This window comes from Temnothorax longispinosus, chromosome 7 (genome assembly GCF_030848805.1).
Source record: "Temnothorax longispinosus isolate EJ_2023e chromosome 7, Tlon_JGU_v1, whole genome shotgun sequence".
NCBI lineage: Eukaryota > Metazoa > Arthropoda > Insecta > Hymenoptera > Formicidae > Temnothorax > Temnothorax longispinosus.
In genome coordinates, this window is record NC_092364.1 from 14,523,670 (window position 1) to 14,549,447 (window position 25,778).

Consider the following 25,778-nt stretch of genomic DNA (forward strand, 5'->3'; position numbering starts at 1 on the left):
GTTTGCGTCTTTGTGTGCCTCGCCACAAAGGCAGTACACTTAGAAGTAGTCAGCGATTTAACGACCGAAGCATTCCTGGCTGCCTTCAAGCGCTTTATTTCGCGTCGAGGAAGCCCGGCTTCCATGCATTCCGACAACGGTACTAATTTCAAGGGCGCCTCCCGCCAACTGTCGGAATTATATGAATTCTATAGGTCAGATAAAAATCAAGACAAAATAAAACAATTTTGCTGCGATCTAAGGATATCTTGGCAATTCATACCGCCCGGAGCCCCGCACTTCGGCGGGTTATGGGAGGCCGCGGTAAAGTCCGCGAAATATCATTTGCAGCGTATCGCGGGCGACTCGCATCTCACTTTCGAGGAATTGCAAACGACACTGTGCGAAATAGAGGCAATACTCAATTCGCGTCCGTTAACACCGCTGAGCTCTGATCCGAACGACTTATCGTATATTACGCCGGGACATTTTTTGATTGGCGATGTCTTGAACGGTTTTCCTTGCCGAGATTTGACCGACATCAACGAAAACAGATTGGTGCGCTGGCAAAGAATCGAACAGCTCCGCCAGCACTTTTGGAGTCGCTGGAGCCGCGAATACTTGAATCAGTTACAGCAGCGGCATAAATGGGCTACCAGCAAGGGCGAGCAACTGAAGGTCGGGCAGATGGTGCTAATCATACAACCTGGTGCGCCGCCTCTGCAATGGATTTTGGGCCGCGTCACTGAGACGCATCCTGGTTCCGACGGCACCGCTCGATCGGCAACGGTGGCCACAACCAAGGGATCAATTGTCCGGCCGCTGACCAGACTAGCGATCTTGCCGCTAGAAAATTCGAGTCAATAAATTCCGCACTCGCGATTGAAATAAAGAATTGAGAAATTTTATCCATATCCCTGACTAGGCTGAGAGCCGCTAATGTTCTTTGACAAGTAAACGTTTGACTAAATTTGTACCTGACAAATTTCATTATTTATTTGTACTAATTGAATTATTGCCTGTGCACGTTTATTCAATTTATTATGTTTAATCTATTATCATTTTATTTGTATTATATTTATTCCTGTAGTTAGGCTACTGATAGAATCATATATTTGACCATGTATTATATTCGTACTCAGATGTATTATTCGTAATTTAAGATTGTAAGACAAGGTCTTCCAAGGCGGGCGGTGTTTCGTATTCCACAACCTTTACATCGACGTCGAGGCATATTATTTCGTATCTCATATTATTTGTATTTATTTCGTGTCAACCGTTATACCTTAGGATTGTGTCGAGTCATAACATCGCGTCAACGATCATTTTGAAGATAATCGGGGAGATCCGACAATTCCCGGAACCTTCCGATAATCTTGGCTATATATACCTCCTCGAACGGGAGGATCGGACACTCTCAATTCTGTCTTCGCCTCTAAATATTGGTCTCCATCACAATACGAAGCACCGTTTTTCCGAATCAGTAACGAGATCAATATACGCAATTAAACGAGAGTCGAGAAGCAAGAGAAGTCGCAATCATTTAAAAACCCAATCCAAGCTGCCTGCTTTCCACGCGATCGTGACCGCATCATTAATAATTAGAGGCACGTGCCTCGCCTTGCGTCGACCGAGGAGCTGCCCGGGACTACACGCGAGGAACTTAACAATATAATACCTAAATCCTCCGAAAATGTTACAAATATAAAATATCTGTATTACTTGTATTATAAATAACGCATCTACAATTATTTGGAGTAATTAAAAATGGAACATATAACTTTATATCATTTTTGATACATTTCAGAAGATTCTCGTTGTTCAAAGCTCATTGTAAAGACAAATTTGACACAAAAAAAAACAACTACAACTCAAAAACGTATTTCAAATTTAATTGAAAATACTTAATATTAAATTTGACTTTGCTTAAAACTTATATTGTAAAAAAAACGTAGGTATATTGTAATGAAATAGATATTTTAGAGAGATATGTTTATTAATTTATTGACAGCTGACGTACGCAAATCTATGCAAAATAAATGTTCTCTAAATGTAAAATATATGTAACTAAATAACAATAATTTCTAGAAATTGATGTCAAACATTCGTCTTTTACTCGCATTAGTAGCAGCTTGTTGTTTAATGTTTTGTGGCTGACGTTAGTTATACTGACGCGGTTAGGATCATTCACGGTTGTCGAACGATTTGCTACCGCTGTGGATACACAAAGCCCGCATAAATATACCGGCTGTTTGTTTGCTCGGTGTTAAGAAGGGAATCCAGGGCACGTTGAAACCTCCAGACTCATCCTGCTTGAATGAGCTTAACGTTCGCGGCGTAATTTCTTAAGAGAAGATGTATCAGACATCCTTTAAGTGGCTCTAAGCTTACGACGTTACCACGTCATATGTTGGAAACTTTATGAAGGATACAGCACTTAGCATAGATATCAGGACATGGGCGCTGCACTAGTTAGCACAATCTACAAGAGCCATTAGACAGCGTTCTAAAGTTGCATAGATCGCCGAGTAAATTTTCGTTTACTTTCGTCGGATATGTAGATCATTATTTTGTTGTACCGCGCCGGTTTTAGCATCTCTATCCACCCTCCCGTACACAATAAATCCGTAAAGGCAACCGCAAAATAGGTCCATTAAACGACCCTCCGAAATTTCTCGAAACAGACTTCCACCAGGAATGTAATATTATCTCTAAATCCAGCCCAGCCCGCAGCCCAGCACCGCTACCGCGAAACGCGCAACGCAGTCGAATTCATCGCGCGAGAGAGAAAGATTCGTAAGAGAGGACCGCACACGCCGCAGACACGTGTTGTTCCGCGGAGAAGAATCTGTGGCACCCCGTGTATCAAACGCTCGTAAATAATACCGCTGTATATTTGAATGTTCCTGACGGATCCCGCATGCCACTTGGGAACGCTCGGGGAAACGGCTCTTGGCATTCGTATGTATTTGACCGGAAATGAATATCCGGGAAAGAATCTACCATATGAAATCGTTTGTATTTCGTATGAAGACTTTTGAAGTGCAATTGAAAAGGTTTGTGAGTCATTCGTTTAATTGTAATTAATTAATTATTTTTACACCATGCATTTAGCCGAAATAGATAAATTAATAAAAGTTTTTATACAGAATCGTTTGTATTTCGTATGAAGAGTTATGAAGTGTGATTAAAAAGGTTTGTGAGTCACCCAGATAATTTTAATTAAATATTTATGAACTCGGTAATTAGCCGAAATATAGATTTTTAGTTATTTATGTTAAAAGAAGAAGGCGCTAGTGTTCCCGAAGGTCCGTCTGCAATCAGAATTAATATAAACGTTTTAAAAATTATTTTATAGTGAAATAAATAAATATACAGACTAATAAGCCTGTAATTATAAGCGATAGTTGCTAATTAAGTTTGTGACTAATATTCTGTCTTGCAGAGGACCTCCGTAACGAGATCAAAGATGTACCAGCTGTGCAGGGTAAAGAGGTTATCTCAAACGCCCTGCCACAGCCCAATTGAGCGACTCAAATGTCATTACCGCTGAGAAGTACTTCTTGCCATTTGAATCAGCATGTCAGAGCTAGTCACTACGGATTGTGGTGACACAGCACTGGACTGCCTGCAGAAGTTAATCGCATATAGCCATCTCACTGGCAATGTGCCTGATTCAACGGAGCCTAACAAGCTGCTGATTGTGCGCATTGTCGAGACAATCTGCGGTTGCTTCACCGGTCCACAGACCGATGAGGGTGTGCAGCTGCAGATTATTAAAGTTCTGCTAACTGTAATGACAAGACAGCATGTGGAGGTACACGAGAGTACGGTACTGTTAAACAATTCGTACTGTTTACAATGTTTACTTGGCGTCGCGCAACCTGGTGAATCAAACAACAGCCCGTGCGACTCTCACGCAGATGATCAACGTGATCTTCGCGCGAATGGAGACTCAGGCGGAGAAAGAGATCGTGAGGCTTGATGGGGAACATCAGCAGGAGGGTTCTGTCATAGCAAACGGCGAAACTGAAGCCAAGGTTAGTCCAGAGAATGCTCCTAGTAATGATAACATTGATTCTCAAACAATTGTCAAGAGTATTCTTGATGATGTAGTAAAATCCGTGGTGCCATTGGAAGAGGAAGTCAGTTTGGAGAACGGCAGTCCGGAGAACAACGGTGACGAGGCAGCCGCTGAGAATGACAACATGGTAACTGCAAAATTCACCCATGTGCTGCAAAATGATGCAGTCCTGGTGTTTCGCGCTCTCTGCAAGCTCTCTATGAAACCGCTGCCGGACGGCACTCCCGATCCAATATCGCACGAACTCCGTTCCAAGATCTTGTCGCTTCAGTTACTTCTGGGAATCTTGCAGAATGCCGGTCCAATATTGCGCTCTAACGAGATGTTTGTTATCGCCATTAAACAGTACTTGTGTGTCGTGCTGTCGAAGAATGGCGTGTCTTTGGTGCCGGAAGTGTTCGAGCTGTCGTTAGCTGTCGTTGTTCCTGGCGCTGCTCGCCCGTTTCAAGATGCACCTCAAGATGCAGATTGAGGTGTTCTTTAAGGAGATCTTTATGAACATCATCGAGACCTGTAGCAGCTCTTTTGAGCACAAGTGGATGGTCATACATGCGCTTACGAGGATCTGTGCGGATGCCCAGAGCGTCGTCGACATCTATGTTAACTACGATTGCGATCTCAGCAGCGAATCTCTTCGAGAAGCTCGTCAATGATCTCTCTAAGATTGCTCAAGGTTGTCAAGCTCTGGAACTAGGTGCATCGCCAAATCAGGTGCGTTATAAGAAAGAGGATGACAGGATAGATGTATTATTTGGAACAGAGAATGTTCTTCGAAACAAGCAATATAAAGTTTTGTTTGTAATATTAGTATCTTGCTCTTTCAGGAGAAATCCATGCGCATTCGTGTCTATTCTGAAATGCATGGTGGAGTGGAGTCGGGATCTTTACGTAAATCCCAGCGGATCAGCAATCATTGTCACATCCACCGGATACGATGCCGGAGACCCCGCTACCGCGTTACGGCAGCGCTGGCAGCCTCTCGTCGGCCAACTCCAGTCTCCAGTCTGACTGGCAACAAGGAGGTGCCGGACTCGCCGGAGCAGTATGAAGTACAGAAACAAAAGAAGGTATGGGAGGCCGGTATCGAGATCTTTAGTTCGAAGCCCGGCAAGGGTGTGCAGTACTTGCAGGAGCAAGGACTGCTCGGTACTTCGCCGGAGGACGTGGCCAGGTGGCTGCACCTGGACGAGCGGCTCGACAAGACCGCCATTGGAGACTTTCTGTTATGGAACATGGAAATGGAAGTAATTTCTACGGCGGCGAAGAATTTGATGAAGAAGGCAGACGAAGAAGAAGTCAACTTGAGCTCGTTGGATCACAGCGTGAAGGAGTCCATCGGTGAAATTAAAATTCCATAGATGCACACGTTTAGAAATCGGTGTACAATCAATATATGAAGATGTAATGTGTGATACTAATAGAGGGCATACAGTACGTGCCGTATGTGAGAGCTTTCAACCAGCAAAAGATGCTGAATTCAAGGTGATAGCTCACATGATGCCGGATTTACTAAATGTCGATTAATTTACCAAATAATTACTACGTTTACGCGAGCGTTATTTCTGTAGTAACTTACGATATATCACTCGTTTACGCGGAGTAAATTACCGTAAGTTACTACAAAATCCCGTTTACGCGAAGGAAAATCCCGTTTACGCGAAGGAATTATCGTAAGTTACGCTACAGAAGTAACGCTCGCGTAAACGTAGTAAATGATAACTTGTACAATTATTTTCCATTAATACCTATACTTTTGTATCAATTTTAGGAATTTTTCAAGAATCCTGCATTTCGAGTAGATGGATTAAAAATTTATCCAACACTGATGGCACTGATACGTGGCACCGGCTTGTACTGAATTATGGAAAACTGGGAGATATAAAAGCTATGCGCTCAGTGTATTAGTTGATCTTATAGATCTTATATTCTACTAGCTTTGATACCACCATGGACACGCGTTTATCGCGTGCAACGTGATATACTTGTGCCATTAGTGAGGTAAATATAATAATTTGAGATTACGCAAGAAAGTAATACACTTGTAATAAATATTGCTGCATGTTATCTTTTTATCATTTCTGCTCTAGTTCTAAGTATAACATAATAAGATAGATATATGTATATAACAACATAGACATAACGATAATAAAAATATATGTAATCTTTCGGAATTTATATTGACATTTATATAGACATTTTTTACTAGGTTATAACATCAACATAGATTATAAATCACAATCCAGCCATATAAATTCCGAAAGATTACATATATTTTTATCATTATTACATCTATGTTGTTATTATATACATCTATCTCATTATTATATGTATATTTAGAACTAGAACAGGAAGATACATTGCATCAAAAAATTCGTACATTAAAGATTCAAAAAGAGCGCCAAAATATTTGAATATACACAAAAATCATGGATGAGAAACAAAAGATTATCGAAGAAAGCATTGATTCTTGGGTAGAATATAGTATTTTATTATACGTTATACATTATAAAGATTTGAAGAAAATGCCGAGAGAAAATAAACTAACTGTGGATGTTGCAGTGGCTATTCTCGCAGAATTTTCGGATCATTTTTGCAATGATCAATTACCTGATTACTCGGACCCAATTTGGAAGCAAATGAGTAAAAGATGTCAAAATGCATGGAGTGCCCATAACTGGTGGGTTAATGTTAAATATAATAGACGAGAAATATTTTCTATCGCAAGACAAGGAATGGGTCTTGACATGCTAGATCCATCAATAAACATTACAATTTCCAGTGAAGACGATAACAATGAATCAATTAATTGTAATAATTTTTCATTCGATTCTACTTGTCAAGACAACGAGACTTGGTTTGATTTAATGTTAAATTCGAATGAATGGGAACAAATTAAACCACTTCAATCAGGGAACAAGAGATCTAATCACACATTAAGACCATGGATATGGACTAACGTCGTTGCCGATGCATTTTATCGACAATATCGTCTACCTTGCACATACACTTTTGTTAGAGGCGACGTAAATACATCCTCCCAAAGTAAATATTATATCAAGATCATCGGCAGCTGTAAGAGTAAAACATGTGGCAATATTTTCAAAGGCGTTGTTGACACAGAACCGTCAGCCAGCACTGGTGTGCTTTGTATACGTGTCAAAACTCGGGACACTAGAGGTCAACCCCATGAAATTCTGCAGCGTCCTTTAAATGGAGAAAAACGAAAACAGGCAGGCAAAGCAGCAATCACAGAAGGATGTTCAAATTTGCGAAAAAGAATGGTGAGAGAAAATTTGCGTCTTGGAGATGTTGATGCACCAATAATACCTTCATTGGATGTACTCCGCCATGCTAAAAATGAAGCAATTGATGAAGATTTAGGTTCCAAAAAAATAAAGGACGAGGATGTAATTCAAGCAATTTATCGTTTAAATTTTGAAAATTCTTATAAAGGTTCTATTGCTGCAGTAAGTTACTGGCCGTTCAAAGTGTGTTATGGCACAGGTGAACAAATCAGTGTTTATGAACAATATCACAATATGCATAAAAATGCTTCATCTATTAGTATTGATGCAACTGGCAGTGTTGTTAGGAAATTAAAAAGGTCATTGGAAACAAAATCAGCTCATATTTTCTTATACGTGATTGCCATACATTTTGACAATACGTCTTTATCAGCATATCAATTACTAACAGAATCACAAGAAACTGAAACAATTGAACACTGGTTGAAATTGTGGCTACGTATAGTCAAATTTCGTAAGCCAATCCAAGTGGTCGTTGATTATTCCAGAGCAATGTTATTGGCTTGTTCGAAAGCTTTCAATGATATTACTATAAAAAAATATATTGAAATTTGTTTCAATGCTGCCTCGGCGGGGGAATATGTTTCACGAGAGTGGATATCAACATATGTGAGGGTTGACGTTGCACATGTAATCCATATGGTTTGTCGATGGCCTGCTTTAAAAAGTCATCCTTTACGCCCTGTACGCGACTTCTATATTCGATGCATCGCTTTGATGATAGACTGCCAAAGTTATCAGGATTTTATTGAAATATTTTCGCTTACGTGTATTGTTGCCCTCCAATATTATCAAGATTCAACCGTAAGTGTAAAATTGGTAGATCAAGGAATAAAAACAGCTGAACGATCAAGGGAAAAGTTGGAGTCGTTAATAAAAGAGCGTCCTACTGATATAGACAATTATTTGCAAATTATTGATTCCAGTAATGATCAACTGAATGATAACGTTTATGAAGTAGGCGATGATAATATTAAAATCAACGAATTTTTTAATAATATAAAAATTGCAGCCTCATCAGCAATTGAGAAGGGTGAAAATTTAAACTATTTTTATTTACCTAAATTGATCGATCGATTGTTACAAATTGGAAAAGAATTTCCACTCTAGACAGCAGTGTGTATTCCTTTTTGTACAAGTCATCCAACTACAAGCTATTGTGAGAGGATCTTTCGGGATATTAAAAATGATGTATTTAAAAACTATTCACTTCCACAAAGAATTGACAATTTTATCAAAATTCATCTTCGTGATCTAATAGGAGGTACACGAAGTTTTTCAGCAAAAATGCAAAATTTTGTTGTAAACGAGAAAACAGTGCCAACTTGGAAGCCAAAAAATTTTCGCCAATATGCGATATGGTTCGACCAATAGCAAAAAGCCCAACTGAACTTTATAATGACGTCAGTACACAAAATTTAAAAATGGAACATGATTATTCTAAATTATTTAATGATTCAGATTTGTTATCAAGAGAAAACTGGCGTGGAAAAGCGGAACCTTTATTTTTATTGAATGAAAATCAAGAAAGAACGGAGTATGTTTCGAATGATATGACAGAATCGAATAATGAAAACTTTGAGCAATTGGTTGAAGAGATAGATAATGTCGATATTTCTACTTTTACGAGCTATGATACAGATGATTTGTCACTTTCAGCATTACTAAATGCAGGATTAGATAATTTTGAAAACCAGATTTCTAGTGCAAAAATGATTAAAAGTGAAGAAGGTAATTCGGAAACTCTTATTGAATCACCGCTACTTGTCAACAGCAAAAATAAAAATGAATTGACCGTAAAACAAGAGAAGATTACTCAAATAGAAACAAAAAAGTATTTTGAACATAAACCATCTCATTCGAAGTTCTTTTGTGCACAGTACAAAATTACCTTTTTCAAAAAAAGGTAAAAAAAGGCGCCAAGTACACGCGCAATGTATGTTGTAAATCTAAAAATCTTAAATGGTAGTAGCTTTATTTCTTCCTAACAAAATAATTCACAAAATTGCGTTACGTAACTCAACCCAAGTGATATGTATAGTAGCTTTATATTTTTCTCCCTAACAGAATAATTCACAAAATTGCGTTACCTAATTCAACCTAAGTGATACGTATTTCAAAAAAAGATGTGAAATTTTTAAATTGCGCCAATTGCAAAGAGAATATATATATTTTGAAAAATAATTGTTGTGCAACTACTTTTAAAAAATAAAACAAAATTGTGTTACCTAACTCAGCCCAAGTGGTATGTATCTTTGTATTCCTGAGAGTCTTTTTATCAACCCAAGTGGTAGTAGTTTTAATTCTCTTTGATAAAATTATAATATTACAAAGAATTATTTTAATCACAAAGAATTAAAGAGGTAACATAAAATAAAAAATTTAATTAAAATAAAATAAATAAATTTTTCTTGTAAAAAACTTGGCGCTGCTTTTTTAAGGTTTAGAACCTTTGCACAAGACTTTCGTATGGCAACGTATAGTGTAACGAAACGTGGGTCAACGCACAAGAAACGTATCAGTTACGGCGTTAAGCGTCGTCTACAATGGCAGCAGGAGTATGCAATAAGACGTAAGCAGTAAACTATTCTATTGACCAATCACAGTCGATTATTCTTGAATTGTAAAAATCCCATTAGTCAATAACTTACTGCTTACGTCTTACTGTATACTCCTGCTGCCATTGTAGATGACGCTTTATACGTCAATACGTTTCTTGTGCGTTGATCTACGTTACGTTACCATACGAAAATTTTGTGCGGAGGCTCTAACCGATACGTTTCTTGTGCGTTAATCCACGTTACGTTACGCTACGCTATCATACGAGAGTCTTGTGCGCGGCGGAGGCTCTTATCCAGACAAATTTGCATAGCGCATAAACATAAGAAATTAATTGGTTTATATGTATATGTGCAAAAGGAAATAGACCAATCCATCTCTTTATGCATATGCTTATGCACCTATGCAAGTTTGTCTGGGTTGACCTTAAAAAAGCAGCGCCAAGTTTTTTACAAGAAAAATTTATTTATTTTATTTTAATTAAATATTTTTATTTTATGTTACCTCTTTAATTCTTTGTGATTAAAATAATTCTTTGTAATATTATAATTTTATCAAAGAGAATTAAAACTACTACCACTTGGGTTGATAAAAAGACTCTCAGGAATACAAAGATACATACCACTTGGGCTGAGTTAGGTAACACAATTTTGTTTTATTTTTTAAAAGTAGTTGCACAACAATTATTTTTCAAAATATATATATTCTCTTTGCAATTGGCGCAATTTAAAAATTTCACATCTTTTTTTGAAATACGTATCACTTAGGTTGAATTAGGTAACGCAATTTTGTGAATTATTCTGTTAGGGAGAAAATATAAAGCTACTATACATATCACTTGGGTTGAGTTAGGTAACGCAATTTTGTGAATTATTTTGTTAGGAAGAAATAAAGCTACTACCATTTAAGATTTTTAGATTTACAACATACATTGCGCGTGTACTTGGCGCCTTTTTTTACCTTTTTTTGAAAAAGGTAATTTTGTACTGATATCATGCGTTTTGTAGTGATAAGCAAGTATCGGCAAAAAATTTCCATTTTTTATTTTTTAATTATTCACAAATTGACAATAACAACAAATTAAATTTTTATTAAATTTATATATATATATAAAACCTTTTACTTTTTACAATATACATATATGTGTATTTATATTCGTATTATATAGAGAATCGCTATAACATTAAATGTAATAATAGTTATAATATAGAACTATTGTCTCCTATTTTTGAAATTTATTAAATATGTATTTATTGATTAAATACCTATTTATTATATTTAATGTTATTCTTGTAAATTCTCTATGTTAGGTAGATATAACCCATACAGCACAAGTAGATACTGGAGAATGTTCAAAGGATATCTCAGCAGTAGATTGCGTATATTCTCATAACATTCGAGATACGTACCACGATTTTCTGAGAACATACTCAGAACATTCCTATTTCCGCCTCACCTAGTTCATAGTATCTACTGAGAATATCCCGCAGTAAATACCAAGAATATCTCAGGTATCAATATAGAACCAAGGATAGAATATGCACGGTATATACTTATTACGTTCGATTAGGGTAAAATAATTGGTACTCTTTTATATTTCATAAATTTATGTTTATTTATATGTGCATTGTAAATTATTGCCAATGTGTGTACGTTACACACTACAATATTTAATATTGACAACTAATACCGCAATAACGCCGAGTTTAATGCTTATGTCACTTCGAGTGTCATACGTGATAGAGAGAATTGCTATAGAATTATAGAAATAGATTACTGCCTGTTTTATGTCATATACGATTTCCTTATAGAATATTGCAGTGTTTTCGAACTTTAAATCACATAGTGATTTGAGTACATATGAAGTACATATTTAAAACTAGCGAAAATAATCGTTTTCTTAAAAAGGATTGCACATAAGTAAACAAAAAAGAAATAGGAAAGTATGCATTTTTACATGTGTCGTGTATCTAATGACGCTTATTTAGAACAAAAGGATAGGAAAATGTATTATAGTCACACGACTTGTTGGAAAGATTTAAAATCTGAGTCCTCACACATAAGTTATCGTTTGCACAGAAAAATGTACTTAAAAATTAAGCGTGATTTAACATTCGAGAACACTGCAATCGTTCAAATATCTCGTGAATACATTTTCAATTGAATAATACATTAAGACAAACAATTTTTACAGTGCGAACATGCAATTATCTTGTAAGTTATGTCAGACAGTAATCTCGATATTTCGAATAGAAGATAATTAAAATAAACTTTATAAATTTTGTAACATAATTGCAGCGCATTTACAGTAAGCGGCAAGTTATAATTATACGAATGATACATATATGGCAAGAGAAGGCATCATATGTTCGTGAATGTTTCAATACGTGTTGTATCATATATGTTACAAAATTATATAGTTGTCTTTCTATATAGGGACCATCCTTCAGTATACATGATGTACACACACATATATACATAAGTATATATATATATATATATATATATATATATATATATATAGTGTTACATACGTATGTGCACATGTCTGTACATAATATATATTTTTCAAGAAAAAAAAACATGGGATATTCTGTATATATAGAGAACTAATAGAGACGTAATATCGGTGAGCATAGCATTGAAACATCCTCCTCTATAGACAATATGACACTTATTCGCACGACAGCGCATATTATATATAATCCTTTCCGCCGTCACTATTGAAGACGTGACTACATGTCAGCCTCTCGACGAAACATACCTATTACAAAACGAGAAACGAAGCAAAATTCGTTGAGCTGTTGGTACGTATTGCACAAATACACAATTGGTATCACAAATTGACTCCAACGTATGCGAGCCAAACACTTCGTCGTCGCACGCAATCTGTTTTACGGGAACGAAAAGCAGCATGCGAAACAGGAGGATAAATGGAATGTATCTCGCGTTTAGAAAAGTAAATAAATAAGCTGCTCCTACGACGTTTTAAATGCTCCGATAATCTAAATGTGAGTAATTCTAAATGTAAGTATATCAGCTCGTTGTGCATTAGCTGAAAAACGTAAGACGTAAGAAAAATAATAAGCGTTCAACGGTCAGTGTAAAATTGATTGCGTGTGACATACACTTAGATATTTCCTAATACGAAACTTTCCTTACGAGAATAATACCTATCCGAAATAATACTTAATATTTTGCTAACGCCATTATCTACATATAACACTAAAATGAAAGATTTTTTATTTTTTTGCATTACGCTAAAATAATAGTATAATTATAAATTAATTTAAACATTAATTTTAATTTTTTTTGTTTAAATTATTATGTTTTACTGTATAGTTTTAAACCTAATAAGATACTTTCTTTTATAATAAATTTTAATATAACAAAAGGTATAAATTTAAGATATATAATATAAAGTCTAGATTTAGATGCTAATATATCGAATTACTTTGGGAAATTTAAATTATAAGTTATTAATACACTGTTCTTGAAATGAATACATTTAGTGATCCCATCTCTAATTAATTACATACAGATTCTTGTCACTTATTTTCATATTTCTTGCGCAACTTGCTATGAATAATATATTTAACACCGAGTTATTGTAATACGAGAAATGTATGTTATATATTTAAAATAATCTGTTAGAAAAAGAAATAAATATAAACTAAACTGATTCAATAAAAAAAAATACATTTCATTAATCAAACTCTAATATTATAAATGTTATGTCTTTTTGAACAAATAAAATATGTAATGTGTAGAATTAAAACAAAGAAAAGAAACATTGAGTTGTTCTACGAATTAATCTTATCGAGATTGTACGAACTAAAAATAGTATCACAATGTGTTGAACCTGATATTGATTATACTGAACACAATGTAATCCATATTCCTAGCATCCTTAATTGGCCGTTTTAAGTGCGATAGTGGCTTCTACCGCTATTTTTGTTGAATCCTCTGACACATGATTGCTCCGCATCTTTCTTCTTCCATGCGTCACATCTTTCAGCCATTTTATATACTTCCTCAGATACTTCCTGAAGTAAAAAGCATGAGTTAATTGAATTCATTCATAGAAAGTTTGAAAGAATCAAAGTACTGTGTATCTATTAACCTGATTAGCCTCTTCGAGAATGTCAATGAGTCCCTTGGCATGATGCCAGTCCTGCCTTGTCATAAAAGTGATACTCTCGCCCGTTCGACCTGCGCATCCAGTACGGCCGACTCTGTGAACGTATTCCTTTATATCCCTCGGGAAGTCGTAATTCAGTACGTGTCTAAAATGAGGGCAAAGATGTATCGATGTTGTATTTCAAATAATGTAATATGTTTCGTACGTTAGACTCATGTAATATCTTCAATGTCGATTCCTCGACTAGCCACATCGGTCGCGAGAAAAATCTGAATGGCTCCAGTCTTCAGATCTTCTACTAAGGCTTGTTCCCTATCTGTTTGATCTCTGTCGCCGTGAATGCTCTGACAATCGATGTTCGATAAGGCCAGATCGCTAGATATATCGTCCATCTTTGCCTTCTTACCGAAAAATACCAACACGTTTTCGTTAAAGCACATCTACTAATTACGTATTATTGTAATAAACTTACCAATATTTTCCGTTTTTTACGAATGTAGAAGTGAACGATCGAAAGGCAAAAGCGAGAGGCTGACGCAACGTTTTAGGTTAGGACGACACATGAGATAAGTCCGTGTAAGATAAACGGAGGAAACACCGGTCGTCGAGTCTGAAAAATATAATAACAACAGTGACATTAATTTGTGCCTATTCTCGCTCGATTCACTATTTACGAATTATGATAATAAACTTACCAATATTTTCCGTTCTTTACGAATGTAGAAATGAACGATCGAAAGGAAAAAGCGAGAGGCTGACGCAACGTTTGAGCAACGTTTTAGGACGACACACAAGATAATAAGTCCGTGTAAGATAAACGGACAAAACACGTCCGAACTGGTCAGTGCCTGGTTGCGGCTCTTGGATGACCGCGAGCGACTAGCGTACTGGCCGCGCACCGTTGCCTGCCTCTCTGCCTCTGCCGGGCCCCGCCGCTCCGAGTCCGAAGATGCGGAAGAAGACGACGACGACGACGAGTCTCTGCACGACACAACTCACTGAACTCCACTTGACTCCACTGAACTCACAACTTCGACTTAAGGCTCCTGGATGGTCACCGCGGCCATATTGAATTCTCACTATCGAGGCGAGGAAAACACCCAATTTTGTTGTGCATGCCATTTTCAAATAAAAAGACATTTCAATAAAACATCACTATAGATCGTTTCAGAACACTTCCAAAATTGGCCGAAAACTACCCTTTTCCCTCGACAATAAACAAACAGCCATAAAACGAAGCCTAAACATACGGGAAAAACAGCTGTTTAACGACTATCGAAAGGAGGTGAAAACGTTCCTTCCGCATGCAAATCTTACTTTTCGGCCAATTTACGACTTTCACGAATACGTTAAACGTTAGAGCACAAGCACAGAGCAAATAATAAAGAAATAGCACGCACAACAAAATAGGTTGTCAACATGTCACAAGACAGAATTCTCCATTGGAGAGAGTGAGAGGAGAGAGTGGCGGCGCCACCGTCAACGCAGAGTTCTCGGCTGACCATCCAGGAGCCTTAAGTATGTCCGACCACCGACGTCCGACTGTCCGACTTCGTGTTCGTGGCTTCGTGCCTGATCGACTCTCATCGGGGCGACTTCGGCTCGCCTCTATGCGCGCGCATCAACATGCCGCCTTCGGACTTAGCCGATTCGGCGTCGTCGTGAAAGCAACACGCCGCGAGCGGACTTTATTTTCTGATCCGTATTAATTTATATATTCTGAGTAGTATACGAGAATGTACGAAAAATAATATACTACTGTGAGATATTACAAGTACATCCTGAGAATTTACGAAAAATAATGTACTACCGTGAGATATTACAAGTACATCCTGAGAATTTACTAAAAATAATGTACTACTAGAGATGTTATAGAAATGTTCCAGGTATATTATATACGGTACGTATATGTACAGTACGAGTACAGAACATTCGAATGATATCATGTGCTGTATGGGAAATACACATATACATCGTGTATATATACATATATATAATATTAACCTGTTTTTTAAATCATGTTTATCTGCAATAATTAAATTATTTATATTAAATCAATTATTTTAAAATAAAAATTTACCTGACAATGTGATTATTCCTTATCCACTAATTATTAATTTTCAAATAAGTAATAATTCATGTATTAAAAACACATGAAGAATATAAAACGATGCGAAACTGGAAACTACTGGAACAGATTCGGGTCTGGACTAGTTATTTATTGGTTCGGATTCCTTGACTGCTTGAACAGATCGACTGAGAAAAAGTTTATTATAATGGACCATTTTCCCAAAAATATTACATACATGGATCCAACTTGTATCAAATCTATGAATAATACGTGATTATAATCGATATAATTGTATATATTTATTTTTGTATAGTTATCTTCAAGAAATGACAAGAGATGATACATCTAATATTTGTAAATAGATTTCTGTTAGAGGATCTGATCATGGATTAATACTTTAATACTGTTTCTGTATCGGAATGAATTAAAGTATGGTTTTGTATTTTCAATTGTAATTATTATATTCAAGTCATTAAACTATTCATGTATTTTTATTTTCCCTCCAAATGTTTGCGAAAACTTAACTATTTAGTAGAGCTATATAATCGAGTAAATAAATTAAATATTATCACATAACTGAATGAATTAAAATCACAGTCCTTAAAAATACAATGTAGCTACAATATATATATATATATATATATATATATATATATATATATATATAATCAGCTGTTTTATAATGAATCAATTGTACGATGAAACAAAGTTATTTATCTGGTTATAATATTTACAGTCCTTAAATCTGAATCCTTTAAACAAAATTGGACAATTCGTTGAATCTAAGATCAGATTTTAGCTTTCTTCCTATTTTTATCCGACACTGTATACTTGTAACTTTTCGTTGGATCAAAAGGTTCCCATCTACTCGCTGGAAAAATGTGTTTGTTCCTCTCGTACCATGATCTAATGAGAAAAATAAAAAATAACATAAAAAAGAATTATGCAAAATATTCTTTTAATAATAAATACCTAAGTAAAACTTTTCCGACATGTGATTCCTCGGTTTTGACAGAAGCATCGTGCATAATACGAATATCATCGTGAACGTCAAATGTGAACAGAGGCCCGCTCTTTCCTCGTGTCTAATCGCAATATTACATACATTAAAATAACATGCCAACATTGTGATATTGCTTCATAAGTTTTATCATTTGGTATATTTACCTTAGTTACAATAAAATCAGTTACAGTTGCAGTAAAACGTATAATGGTGCGGTAATATAAGATTCTCCTTGACATACATTAACTGATCTGCCATTACTGTTTTAAGCTCGCTGAATTCGGGCCTCAGAACTTCTAAACATCTCTGAAGAACCTAATAGATAGAATTACCTGTATGTGAAACTTTAATTTATGCAGCAGAACATTATATATCATGCCAATGTTACTCCAAAAGTGACACTGGAGTATTTTAATAACTTAAACGTTCTCTAAACCACTGAGACATTCACCTTTCTTCATTATAACACTCCGACGATGGTCAGATCCATCCCAATAACTGAATGTGATCTCAATTTCTTCTTCCTTCAACGCGTTCTGCTTTCTAGCCCATTCTTGTCTCAATTCTTCCCTAAGTTTATTTTCCTCCTCGTCCCTTTCCCTACTGGCAAAAAACATGTATCTACATCTGGATTTTTCTAAATCTTCTTAATCGCAGGGCCATCAGGTTGCACATTTTCTGACTGCGGGGATTTTTCGGCATTGTCTTCGTCAGAAGACATATCAGCTTCATCTTCGTCTTCGTCCAGATTAAAAGACAAAGCTTGAATCTGTCTCTTCTGTTTGTTCTTTTCTGTCTGCTTCGCCGCTAGTGCTCTTTCCTTTTCCTGCTCTTTTTCACGTTCCTTCTATCAAAGCATAAAATACACGTACAAAAATACAAATTATGAGATAATCGGGATCATAAAAAGATTGTAAGAAATTACTTGTGGGTATCAGGATTCGTGAATGTTCGCTCAATTTAACGGCGGATTTTCTCTTGCATTCCGCGTGATCGACGATACATGCACATTTCGTGGCATCTAGCCTTAGCATCTTTGTGGTATCGTCATCATGCATTAGGATTTTCTTCATATCCTATCTTCTGAAGAAGCCCATCGAAAGTTCTTGATATGTATGACTAGATGACATTCAGAGCACTAGGCAGAAATCACACACACACACACACACACATATATATATATATATATATATATATATATATATTCACGGCAAACCGCATATATAACATCGTGTTATTTTTATAACCTATTTACGCAAACGTTACTTCTGTAGTAACTTACGATATGATAATTCCTCCGCGTAAACGGGAGATTTTATAGTAACTATTATGATCGGAAATCAAGAGCCACCGTGTTGAAAGTAGTGAAGGTTACGTTTCTCTGATTGAGAGACGACGACGTATCTTAATATAATTACTGTAAGTTACTATAGATGTACTCACTCGCGTAAACATATAGTTCGACAACTTTTACAAGACAGCATATACGTACGTGTGCCATTTTGAATATACCTTCCTTCTTTTAAAGATCTCCTCGACATCTCTCTGTGGTTAATACTTTATATATTTCACTTACTACGTTTACACGCGAGCGTTACTTCTGTAGTAAACTTACGATAATTCCTTCGCGTAAACAGAATTTTCCTTCGCGTAAACGGGATTTTGTAGTAACTTACGATAATTTACTCCGCGTAAACGAGTGAATTATCGTAAGTTACTACAGAAGTAACGCTCGCGTAAACATACAGTTTGACAACTTTTAAACTTTTACAAGACAGCATATACGTACGTGTTTGTACGATTTTGTAGATACACCTTCCTTCTTAAAGATCTATCGGCATCAGCTCTCTACGGTCAATACTTATATATATTTCACTATCTGTCACGACGCGGCAACGGTCACGACTGCTATCACACACTCACACTTATCATTTTCTAGGTTGTAAAAAACTGTCACTGTCACGCACTGCGACAGTGCACGAATGCACTCTCGTGTCAAAAATGGGAAAGTGACACACCAGCCGCCATTTTTGTCCGACGTGGACGTTTCTTAAAAAAAAATTTTCCACATTTGGACTTTGCATCGCAATATCTTCGCTCGTAGGGCACGTAACGGAAAAAAAAGACTCTTATTTATAAATCAAACCCCAAGCTATCGATCGAACCTACTTAGAAATTGATCCGTTCACTCGTTATTGAGATCTCAAAATCTCGGATACCCGCAACTCATGCGTTCGCGTAAAAGAGTCACGGTGCGTCTCGCTTCGCGCGTACTTGGCGCGAGACACTACCGTGTCTCTTGATATCCTGAAGTGAAGTTAAATAATAAGTTGGTCACCAAGAACATAAAACGCTATTTATTAAAAAATGCGTCCTTGTGTGGAACTTATAAAATTGATGGTAAAATATATTTTTTAAGAAACAGTTGTCTTTTCGACTCTATTACACAAATTGTTTTCATTGGCGTTTTGGATGATCCTGGGTATTTATCCATTGCCAAAACTTCTGATAACCCATTCTTTAAGTTTGTCTTGAAATTCATGGACATTGGCCCAAGTCATCAATTATATAAGGAGAGATTTATGTTATTGAAACCCTTATATGAAAATACTAAAAGTATTACAAAAACTGAGCATCACGAGCTTATGTTCTCTTATGATGCAAAAGATAGTCCGGCTAATGTTTGGATGACACTGTTAAAATCAATGCCAAGTTCCCGTCAAATGGAGAAATGCGATAAGTGTGGCGAGCATGAAAGAGTGCAATTAATGTTAATGCCTAATCATAAAATAATTATGGAGAAAGGTTTTCGTGCTCTGCAGAAAGCGTTGCAATTTCATGAAATCATTTACAATAAACGATGTCAATGTGATGGCTGCTCTGTTCTAACAACCGAAACTAATTGCCACATTTTCATAGAATTGGATATCAGAGATAATCTTTGTTCTGCTTCAAAGTCTTGTAAATTGAAAGAATTACCAACAATGCTAATGCTGGCAAAACAATATAGGTAAAGTTGTTTTATATTAAATTACATATTTTTTTAAAACAAAGTATATAAGCGTTATTTCAATGTTTCAGGCTAGTAGGCGTTGTTGCAGGATATCTAGGTCATTTTATTGCTTATTGTAGACGACTTTCAGGATTATGGGAGCAATATAATAATTTAAGCACTAAAGTAAAATCTTGTACACAAAATGAGACAATTATTCCTATCGCTGCGATATATATAATTCATGAAGATAATTAAATATGGTATGTAGATACATATGTCCAATATAATAAGAAAAACGTCCTCCAACTATTGAAACATCTCATGTTACTGCAGATAATTGGCCGCAGGGGGAAGTGATCCGCGCAGTTCCTTGGGCTTAACGAACCTACGGCATCAATTCGAGTTCCCGACACCGCGGACATACACACACAATTATACATACGAACACGAACAAACATAGTGCAGTTACTTATGGAAGATGAAATATTCCTGGACATCGATCCGGATAAAGCGCCTATTAGATTTCCACCTGCGGAGAGATTGAAGAAATTCGGGAAAGAAGGCACGGCCGAGTATCAAGCCAAGTTACAGCGTTACAGACTGTGGACGGTTAATTCCTTGTATCGTATCACGCAGAGATTTATCGTCAACATTCGCGATACAATACACTGCTTTCCTACGAGTGTTTGCTAGCTGGCTTGTAAGACAAATGGCAGGGCTTCTTAGTAAGAACGGAAATGTAGATCCAAAAGAGGTGCACGCCATGTGCACGGATCTTGTATTCACGTACTTAATTTATCCCGCTATAGTTAATCCTGAGCCTTATGGAATTACCGATGCACCGATAAGTTACGTCGCGAGGTTTAATCTAATGCAAGTTGGACAAATGCTTTCGCTACAAAAGTATTAAAGTATCGATAACAAAGTTATTGATCTTTACAAGAAGTTCGAGAAGGATTCGGTGTCTTCTATAATAGACTCGATGTTGGATGGCGCGACAGAAGAGCTGGAAGAGGAACCAACGATTATTGACAATAATAAATTTCATAGCCTGTCACGATCCGCAGCACTCTGTTTACGGAAAGTGAACTAAAACTCTTTAATTACGTTTTTGAACACGATCGCTAGTGATAACAATGGAGAAACAATATCGCATAATTCATTTGATAGAAAACAATTAGCAGAAATGCTGTCGCAAACGAGGTGTTGCTGCAGGAAAAGGTATATTACATGAATAGTGCAATAATGATTATATGTGTATATGTGTCTTAATTATCAACAGTGTAATGTTAAAATATTTTATAATGGGAAAAGGACGTGCGGTATAAGAATGACTACATTCTCACCAAATGTATCAAACGAAAGTGCGGAGCAAAATTAATGGCACCGCTGCCCCTGAAAAGGAGACTTTGTATAAAAATTCTCAAGACATGCTAGTCATACCTTTTGATCCGACAATTGGGGAATCTGTAGGGCTACTCAGTGAACAGAAGGTATAGACATGTATTAGTATAACAGATTTATTATATGCTGTGTATTTATTTTTTATGTATGTACATATGTAGCTTGTACAAAATTATATATTAGTTTAACAAAAAATGTATTTATTTTATAAATTAGTTTTATACAATAACTTTATAGAAAACTATAATGTAAATAATTGTTTTTTTTTATGCCTATAGCAGAATCCAAGGAAGAGAGTACTAGATTTAAAACTAATTAAAACTATCGTCGAGTAGATTTATTATTTATAAGTTTTATGCATGGAGCTTCAAAGTGGTATGGAGAATGGACCTGTTACTTTGAATCTTCCTGATGACACCTCTACTGAACATCCTAGACAAGAGAATAGCAATGTCGAACGCATCGAAATGCAAGAGAAGAGGACTAGATTCTCGCTGTCACATGATGAAGGTATACTCAGTTACTGATAATGAGTTACTGATAATGAGTTCGATATTGATTGCTTTTATAACGTTCATGCTTTTTAGCACAGCTAACTAAAATTTACATTTACATATTTTATTAAATTTGTCTATATGTTGTATAATTTTTTATGATTTTATTTTTAGTTAATTTTTTATCTTGTACATATTTCTTCATGTCATTAGAAATTAATATCAAAGATATTAACATTAAAGAATGTATTGCTTGGCTTTCATAACACATCTACATTAAAAATAATTATTATTGTTCGAAGGATCGATTAGCAATACGTCCGATAACTTGGAAGCTGTATCAGAAGCCGCTTCCAATCACAGTGTCGCTTCTTCTCTAGAATTAGAGACAGAAGATCAAAACGATAATCTCTCAGACATGGTGTCTGCTAATGTATCGGATAGAGGAACTCCTAATATATCAGGTACATTAATTTTATTAAATTATTCTTTTTTTACGTGAATTTTATTAAATTATTCTTTTTTACCCCATTACGCAAGCTACGCGTGCGTGATAGACCACTTTCCAGGAACTTGTAACATAAAATAGGGAGTGTAAGCCGTGTGTAAAGATGAAAATTCCCGGGTGCGGAGTTTACGCACGAGCCGAAGGCGAGTGAATTTTGTGAATCAGGAGTTGGACAGCTGCATGGCGTCAGTCGGGAATACCGTAGGCCGATTAAGCACGGCTAGCGTAACATCCAGCAGCAGTTCCGGATCAGAACCTCGTGTGAAGAGTAACATTTCAACGTCAGATTTACCAACACTGACGGTTATAATGGCACGTGTGACGCGGTAGATGGTTCGATTCCCAATTTTTCCAAATGCATCAACGGGAGCTATTCCAAAGAGCATAAGCTTTGACATGACCGCCGAGCGCGATAAGGAATTGTTGGACAACGATTAAAAAAACAAACGCGGTTTCTTTGGTAAATTAAAATTGTCATTGAAAAATCGTAGAGGTAAAGCAATCCGCGTGACGGACGACAGATGTTTCGATCAAGAAGCTGGTGGCGACGGCGTTGATGTGTGCAGGCACAGATTACGCAGGATTATGTCGGAAGATGTAACATCATCCGGTAATGTCGCGGACGGTAAGATATTAATAAATAACTATTAACAATTATCATATATTATTTTGTTACAATATAAACGGTTTCTGTTTTAATAGTTTTGTAGAATCGAAGATAAATCGGAAAGTATATAATGCTAAAAAAAAGGAAAAGTTTTTCCTGCAAGTTTTAGACAGTAATAAATTGTTCTTTTGATTAATTTCAGATACTACCGATGATATATTAGCGAAATACAGAAGAAAGCCAAGCGCAGCTAGGCGATACAGCTTCGGTCGAAAGCAATCAGTCCCGTACAAAAGAGGTGGAAGACGAAAGACTTTCAATCGATTCGAATAATGTAGAACTCTTACGCTTTTGCGGATGCTAAAAGAAAATTACGTATGGTACTTAGCACTGCTGACCTTTAACACATTCCATGGAATACTTTAGAGGTATTTATTGTATTATTTTTCAATCATGGCGTACAAAACAAAGTGTGATTTTTTTTATAGATTACTTAATTACTTAATGTTCAAATATTCACATATAACATTTTATTACAGAGACATTGTTAGTCGCAGAAAGAAAACGAAGTGGTTGCGTTTTTACAACTACAATTGGCAGAAGCTATAAACCTGCAGAATAGAGCATTACTAGCTCATCTTCATGAAACTTTACGTTGCGTGAGTTTATTTAATGACGATGGATGTAGAAAGCTCTTCAAATCACTTCGAGAGGATTATCAAAAGCGATCTCCTTATATCGCATATTTAATCAGATGTCGTCAGGGATTGCTGTCGACATTAGCTCACTTAGATAGGTACTGTTTATATATAAATATCATCTTTGTATGTAACGTATAAGTAAATGTAAGATGTTAACCGTTTAATAATATTTTTCAGATTATGCGTGCGAGTTAAGTGCGATCGGGATGCTATCAATAATCATCTTGTATCCGTTTGTGTGAGGGTATTTTTGGAAAAAAGAAGGCTCTTCTCCTGCGTTTCTGCGAAGAGTTTAAAAAGCTTACGCTAGCTGACGAGAAACAGGATCTCGTGGATAATTTTCTAGGGAAGGTCCACGTGGAAATGGATAACGATCCGATCTGGCAATGTACATGAATATAATTATTTATCTCGCAATTGATCTTAACGGAGTGCTCAGAGACGTCTGAACTTATTTCTTACTTTCAGCGGCGAGCGCCAACCAGTTAGATTTGACGAGTCGTGGTGGAAAAAACCGTCATGGCACGGGTATACTACAATGCGCTCTCTCTAAATGAAGATGGGGATGTATATAGGGACCAGCTTTTTCACAGTCGATAGGTTACATCAAAAAGTTGGCAAAGGTCATAACTCATCCAAATCACAAGGACCTACACATTTTAAAAGTGTATCATTACGAATGCCCCTGGTCATGGGCGCAGGCTGAATTGGCTGTGATATCGGCGTATAAGACTCCTAGGGATAAGTTGCAGTGTGTATTTCGTTGCGCGACTACCATCATGAATCTCCTCTCCATGGCGTCGGAAAGAGGCATACCTGCTGCCGACGATCTGACTCCCGTGCTGGTCTATGTCATAATCAAGGTATGCGATTGAAAAGAGAATTGTGATTTTAGCAAGAAGAGTGATTGTTAACGTGTGCTTAATTTCAGACTAATCCGCCGTCGTTGTATCGACTGTTCAATATGTAGACAGCTTTTACGGGAATCGATTGGAGGAAGAGGAACAATATTGGTGGATGCAGTTCTGCGCCGCGATCGAGTTAAGACAATGGATTAACAGTTTCTCAAGAGTATCACGATAAATAAGATTAGATTCGATGTTGGTGATAATGTAGAAATGTATCATAATCATAATTTGACGATTTCATAAAGAAGAAGACCAATATCTTGTGTAAAGCTAGCTAAACAGTTTTATGCTTCCAGTATCAATTAAAATTCTTAAATAGCCTCTTAAATAGTCTAACTGTTAGTTCTTTCGCACGTTATTATGTAACATTAGCAAAGACTGAATCAGATTATACGTAAAGTGTGGCTTTATCTTTATTTGTAACTCTATTGTACAATGTCACAGGACATCGAAAAAAAAAGAAACGTTTAGATATTCTATAATTTATGTACAATACAGAACTTATAGAGAATTGATAACCATTTAGCAGGATAAACTGTGTTGGCGTACTCTTTCTACATGCGCACCTTCCTCAAGAGCCGAGACTCGAACCAGATCCGTGAAAAATATCGCCAATTTCGTAGAGCTTTTGTACAGTTTTACTCTAGGAATATCGCGAGAGAAAGAAAGACTTCGGAGATTTTTATCTGAATCGATCGACATAAAGAGAGAGCATAGTGAAGAAGCTATTAGCTTTCGAGAATTTGAACGCATAATACTTTGTTATAATACTATGAGCGAATTAGTTTACGTCACTCTGTCAAGTTTTAATATTAAATTACTAATAATATGTCGATATCGGTAGTTTAATAATAATACATTTAAAAGCGCTCAATTTAAAAGTAGGGCAATCCTAATAAACGTCTGTAAAAAAAATTCAAGGTGGAACGCAATGGACAATCCGGTTGCTCTGACATGCTAACTTAAATGGCAAAAAGTACTTCTCAGCGGTAATGACATTTGAGTCTCTTTTAATTGGG

General features: G+C 36.3%; 1 protein-coding gene and 3 pseudogenes across 1 annotated transcript; 3 read left to right on the plus strand and 1 right to left on the minus strand.

Moving 5' to 3' along the window:
• The first annotated feature begins 123 nt into the window (after positions 1-123).
• LOC139816999 (uncharacterized) lies at positions 124-846 on the plus strand. Its single transcript, XM_071784816.1, has one exon. The coding sequence runs from the start codon at positions 124-126 to the stop codon at positions 844-846; it is 723 nt and encodes a 240-aa protein (XP_071640917.1).
• A 2,713-nt stretch (positions 847-3,559) lies between these two features.
• Positions 3,560-5,549, plus strand: LOC139817000 (brefeldin A-inhibited guanine nucleotide-exchange protein 2-like; annotated as a pseudogene).
• On the plus strand, positions 4,635-25,294 carry LOC139817003 (GTPase-activating protein and VPS9 domain-containing protein 1-like; annotated as a pseudogene).
• On the minus strand, positions 11,517-18,643 carry LOC139817002 (protein FAM50 homolog; annotated as a pseudogene).
• Positions 25,295-25,778: the final 484 nt, after the last annotated feature.

What these genes read in the sequence shown, in the direction of transcription:
- LOC139816999 (XM_071784816.1), top strand. Translation starts at nt 124, where the DNA reads ATGCATTCCGACAACGGTACTAATTTCAAGGGCGCCTCCCGCCAACTG.